At 37.4% G+C, this 6,154-nt stretch overlaps 1 protein-coding gene across 1 annotated transcript in view; it reads right to left on the reverse strand.

The window, feature by feature from the left end:
• Window positions 1–260: 260 nt before the first annotated feature.
• RRAGD (Ras-related GTP binding D) overlaps window positions 261–6,154 on the reverse strand; it is a 12,850-nt gene continuing 6,956 nt past the window's right edge. Inside the window, exons 4-6 of the mRNA XM_010012395.1 lie at window positions 5,263–5,405; window positions 3,453–3,601; window positions 261–1,568 (exon numbers count right to left, since the gene is read on the reverse strand). Of these exons, the coding sequence (XP_010010697.1) occupies window positions 1,417–1,568; window positions 3,453–3,601; window positions 5,263–5,405 (444 nt within the window). The 3' untranslated portion in view covers window positions 261–1,416. The remainder of the gene's footprint in view (window positions 1,569–3,452; window positions 3,602–5,262; window positions 5,406–6,154) is intronic.

Genomic DNA, 6,154 nt, shown 5'->3' on the forward strand with positions numbered 1-6,154 from the left:
CATCCACCCTTCTGTCTCCAGAGCTATCTCAGCTAGGAGCACGTATCAGTTACGGATGAGTGAGGTGTACCTCCCCTTACCTGCTTCTGGTGTATGGCAAGCTGCCTCCCATTCAGGTCAAGCTCCTCCCACACCCAAGAGCTGCCAGCACCACTGGACCACACATGCAATTGGTTTGTGGAAGGACTGGGGAAAAACAAGAGCTGCTCTTCTGACTAGAAACTGTAATTTTGTATCATTAATTAAACAAAACCAGTGAATACAGAACTCGGAAAGCAAGTTTTACTTCCTTTAGGTTTGGGAGTGCTCTGCTGTCCTGGCTGATCCTGTGGTAAGTCTACCCATGTTCAGTATTAAAATAAAAAGTAGTGACGTTTGCCGATTACTACAGCAGGTATTGTCCAGTCCTCATTTTAATGGTCTCTTCTTGAATTCAATCACAGATGTACCCCTATTAGAGGGAATCAGAACCCAGCACTCACATCTTTAGGACTTCCTATCAGTACATCAGAATGTCAAGGTGGAAATACATACAGATTCTTCACTGCGTCAAGTGCAGATGTGCAGGCTGTCAAAACAAACTTAGCAATGTAAATTCAGCCTTTCAGACAGAACACCCTCCTCTGAAACCTTATAAAAATACCAGTGCAACATAGAGCCATTTTACAAAACAAATATCTTTATAGAAAGGTATTTTAGTGGTATATGCTGAGGTAAATAATAAAAACAGACCCAACAGAGGGCATGACCAGTGTTATGGAGAACGCCGGATGAAATTTGGCCAAAAGGCTATTTGTTTTATAAAAGCTAATATTTACCTACCAGTTATGATCCCTGGTAAGGTGCTTATTGCTATAATACTTCAAAATTATTCTTCAGTTTACAAATTGAAAAATATACGAAATTAGATCTGTATGAATGTTAGGTATTAGCTGTCACAAATTTTAAAAGGCATTGTACCAAGTTTTCTTAATTGTTTACTAACCAATTTGATTGTAGCAGGTAAATAAACTACAGCATACATTTTACCTGACACCATGCATCAAAATCACCATAAAAACTAAGTTTATCAAAGTCCAACTCCACAAGGAAAACATGAAAAAGTGCAAATTATGTACCCAGTATTTCTGTCACAGCTGTTTTTTCTTAATATGGCATGAAAAAGGTTTACAGCATATATTAAGAAAATTCTTACAAGTGTTCACCTCAATGCTTATATATACAACATTTGCTCAAAGTGCTCACTATATGAAAAAACTGATTGGATAAAAATATTAAACAGTGCTTTCTGAACGTTCAGGGAGAATTCATATAATATCAGTCCCGTTTGTCTTCCTCTTCACTCAGTGCAATGAGATGCAGAAGTCACATCAACTTCATGAAAACTTTGCTTGCCACATAGCCAGAAAACCTCAGTTACAGTGGCATTCTTGGTGTCCCATTGGGAGTGGGTCTTTTGTTTTTTTGCATGTGGCTTTGATGTTTTCGAGATCTTACTACTTTCATTCGTACTTCAAATACTTCTTGTATGGCTTTTCGAAAACAATGGAAATTGTAGTCTATTAATCCTACAGAGACAGAAATATTTTTCATATTACTAGAGACATTTATACAAATTAGGTCATGAAAAAATTGCTTATGTCCTACATTTAGGGAAACATCACACTGGAGGTCATAATCAGTGAATTTTACAGGGTTTTTTTTTGTGCTAAGCAAAAGCTTGTTTGATAAATATATATGATTTAGTGAGCATTACAGGTCAATACTATGTCTGATATTAAATATACTACCTACCCCTAAGAAAAAACAAACAGAAGTTCGCTGGCAGATAATGACATTTAATTTAATAATTAAGACCTTTGAAGAAGTGCTCAGCATCCAAGAAAAAAATTAAATCTTTCATAGAATATGGTGTCATTTCGTAAATTTGCTTTACAGAGTAACTGTGATAAAAGTAAGTAGCATCTAGTAATCAAAGGATTTTAATTTTTGACAATGCTTTGAAATGGATACTTGATAAAAATATTACCAAATAACACAGCCAGCTATACTTCATATTACACTGTAATTGAAAAATAACACAACAGACATGCTGTTAGATTACATATATACGTAACAGGCAGGTAACATTACCATGTAAGTGGGCTTAATGGGATCCCACAGAAAAGCTGTAAAGCCATACTGGTAGTCACTACAAAGACTTACTGAGTGTTACAATTGTGTGACACTGCAATACAATTTTAGAATTCTGGTACTGAGCTTATGACCTCATTCAAGTTTAACGTTAAAGCTTTCTTAACTCAAATACTGGTGTGTTTTTTACTTCAATGTCCCTAACAGGAGATGATACATATTTTAAGTGGTTTAATTCCACCATGTTACACTTTGATTTTTTTTTCCAGGAAATACCTTCCTTCTTTCCAGAGTTCATCAAAATATTATGTGGAAGTCACCTGGCACCAAAAGCTAGTCTGTATTATACCAAAACTGTACTGTTACATAATACAGGCTACAGCATGAAGTCTCCCAAACTATGTAGACACAACAACCTGATACAGTTTTGTACAAACCCTAATGGGTGTTTATTCAACAGGGTGTCTTTTCTGAAACAGTGTTGTTAGTAGGTATGTTGAAGTAACGCTTCTTAAAAAGAAAGTGACTGCATCTAGCATTCATAGATAATAAAGGTGGTACAGGTATGAAAGAGAAATTTGACCAGTTGACGTTCTATAAAATAAAAGCTAAATAGCCTGTCAAACAGCCATCAGCCATGGTACAAGTACTGCATTCACACACCAACACTGACTGGTGAATTAGTATCACAAGATGGGGACATAGCCCAGATGATCACTCACTCTTCCGCTGCTCAGTTCTGGTCTCAGGGCATTTATCTAACACCAGTAACTTCAAGCAAGCAGAATGACCACAAACTAAGCTTTCAGTATTGCCCTTGGCCAGGGTCAGAGAGATAACCAAGAAATATTATGCGTTTTGACTGCAAAATATGAAAGCCACCTAGGTACCACTTTTCAGAGATGAGAAAAGCAAGAACATATTTCTTCCTATCAGCCAGTTTCAGTAATTTCCCCTTGGTTATGGCATGCAAGCTGTCCCAAATGTGTCTGCTGGCGGCCACAGGTACAAATCAACGTTAGCCAAGAAAAACTTACATATTCTACTGTTGCAGATGGAAGCTTTACTGCACCGGATGTAAACTTTCATATGCTTTCGTATCAGAAAGTTGTCAAATACATTTATGATTTCATCTTATCTTAATGCCAGCACAAAAACCTCACGCCTTTCAACATGTTATGTAAGCTCTATCAAACTATACTTAGCTTTAATATTTGGGAGACAGCTAGAGACTGTTATCAGCTAATGGCAACCACAGTTATTCATTAACTCAGTAATACAAAGGAAAAGTAAAGCAATACCAGAAAAGGGAAAAATACCTTTTCTCTCGAAGCTTTCTTCTCTGACAAAACAAACAAGAGCAAGGAATTTTGTCACCTCTTTTAAATAAAGGACAGTTGTATTGTTCAGTTTTATGATTGCCATTGATTCTTTGTCGTAAGGAGTTCCAGTGCCATCATCTTTAAGCCTAAAAAACAATATTCAAACAAACAAGAAAAGGTAAGCCACCAGATGGAGCTAACAGAAATACTCCCACACTGGCTCTTTCACCAGGTAATCTCAAACTTCATGAAATTCTCATTTTAACCTTTCAGGGAGACTTTTCTTCAAACTACACACAATGCAAACTAAGAGGACATAAAGATTAAATCATTTACCCTATCACACACCGAATCTTAGATTTGGGGCTAGAAATTAGATTGTTTGATTGCCAAGTGCCTGAACTGGAGCCTCATTTTACCCTCTGTTAGTTAGCAGACATTTACCGCAAGGTTCTCTTATCACTGTGCTATATTATGACTTTATCTAAAACCTGTGAACCATTAAGTCTGTACTGGTAATTCCAAATCCAGTAACCTTGCTTGAACAGTGGCAGCTGACTGATAGTTTAAGCCATCATGAGACTTTCCTCATGAGATGTTGGCTTTTGCAACATCACATTGTGAAAAGAGATTTCTCCTTAATAGATGATGATCACTGTATTAGTTTTGTACCTTGTAATTTTACTCTCATTCCTGAATACACACACAGATCTTATCAAATGGGTTATCACCAACATCCCAGAACAACTAGTATCAATAATATATTAATGTAGCAAGTTCCACAGATGCTCCAGGAACAGAGGAAAAGAAATAAACTGTAATACCATGTCTTTAGACTATAGCTAAAAACATGGCAAGATTTCTGTTAATAAGTGCTAAATGGTTATACAATGACAGTGGTGAGGTGACATTTTGTTCTTGTACAGTTACTGAAGTGACTCAAAAATCTGAAACACACAATAGAATATATAAACTTAAGAAATTTTAGAAAGGTAGTCAACAATTTGTTGTTCTTTTGAAGTTCTAATGCTTATTGCACAGCTGCACTAGGATTCTCCCTTGTACTCTCCAAGTGTGCAAGAAGTCTGTCAGTAGGTAAGATTGCAAGGCTACCAAAGCCTAGCACATTCTAAGCATGCTGCAGTTTAGCCTCCAAGTCTAATGCATCTTAATGCACTAAATCTTAATGTGTCCCTGCCTTTCCCATGAATAGCTTGCATTACATTTGGCCAAGAGCCAAGCCATTTAAAACATAACTTGCAAGGAGATGTACATGCTACCCCAGGAGATCTCCAGTTACTAATGTATAAGGAAGAAAAACTGGGGGGGGGGAGAAATAAAATCAAACCACAAAGGTCATGCAGGGAAAAGAGGAGAAACAGAGAAGTGAACGAAGAGTGAAGCAGCATTCTGAGGCCAGCAGAGGCCACTAGCTATTAAAGTAAACAATAGGGCCCCACTTTATTTTTTAATGGAAGGCATCATTCTGTTGCCTTTTCCCTGGGGAACAAAAAGATAATGTTTCCTTTTTTTTAAGTGGGGTACTTCCCACTCCTTCCTCCAAATAAAAATATTACCATAAAAAGAGGACAGTGTTCACAAAAAAGGCTGGGCAGGGGAACGGCGCTTGTTGCTGGCAAGGGATCTGTTCCTCTAAGGCCTGCCACTTCCTCCTTCTCTTCTGTCCTGACAAATTACTCTGGCAAATTATACCTTCTCATATTGTTTATACCCACATCACTCTAATTTTGGGGCCATTCAGATTCTAGGTACAGAGTTTTATGAAAAACATTAACAATTTACTTACCCATATATACAAGAAATGTCAATCACAACATCTATCATATCACAGCAGAGTTCGTAAGTTTGCATATCCACTGGAGTACTGTCCGTTGCAATATAGATCTTACTGACTACATCAAATAAAAATGCTTTTTCAATCCCAGAATTCTATTTAAGAAAAGAAGAAAGAAGAATAAAATAGAAGCCATGTCTTCAAATTTATACCAACCTTATTGGTTCCCCTACTTGCCTGTTACACAAAAAAACTATGCTGAGGAAGTGGAAGTTATACTGCAATCAAGCTCATTTTGAATGAACTGTACATATAGCACTGTCATTTGTAGCAAATCTTGATGCTCACAAACCTTCAAAGTTTCTGACTCTGAGCAGACATAACACCAACTTACACTCCTAAACTTCCCCTGTCTGGAAAACATCTGGAGAGATTACATTTATTTTCAGTGGAAAAGGCGGGGGGTGTGTGTGTGTAAATCTTCCAAGATCAGGCTTTGGGGGTTTTCATTGGAAAAATGGACATAAAAAGAGAGCTGTAGTTTAAAGGTATTCTAGCTGGACACGTAAGAAGATAGAAAGCAGGAAAAGAGAAAGTTGATGGACAAAGAAAGCAGCAGTGTTTGGGAACTAATTTCTCAAGGAAATTGAGAAATTGCCTCATCAGGGTCTGTAGCTGGTTTACTGTCTGACTCCTCAGAACCTCTTTTAGGATCACAGGAGCAAGCCCAATATTTTGATGGTGCTCTTTCAGTTTTCATGTAGCATTGGTGGTTAAGGCCACGTTTATAATGCTAAGGCTTGCTAATGTGATGACAGCTATGTTCCTGTCATCCTGCCAAGCTGATTAGGACTCTCTCCATACTGGAGATGTATCATATTCGCAGCTCTCAGAGGCTAACAAG

This window comes from Nestor notabilis, unplaced genomic scaffold, assembly GCF_000696875.1.
Source record: "Nestor notabilis isolate BGI_N333 unplaced genomic scaffold, ASM69687v1 scaffold35183, whole genome shotgun sequence".
Taxonomy (NCBI): domain Eukaryota; kingdom Metazoa; phylum Chordata; class Aves; order Psittaciformes; family Psittacidae; genus Nestor; species Nestor notabilis.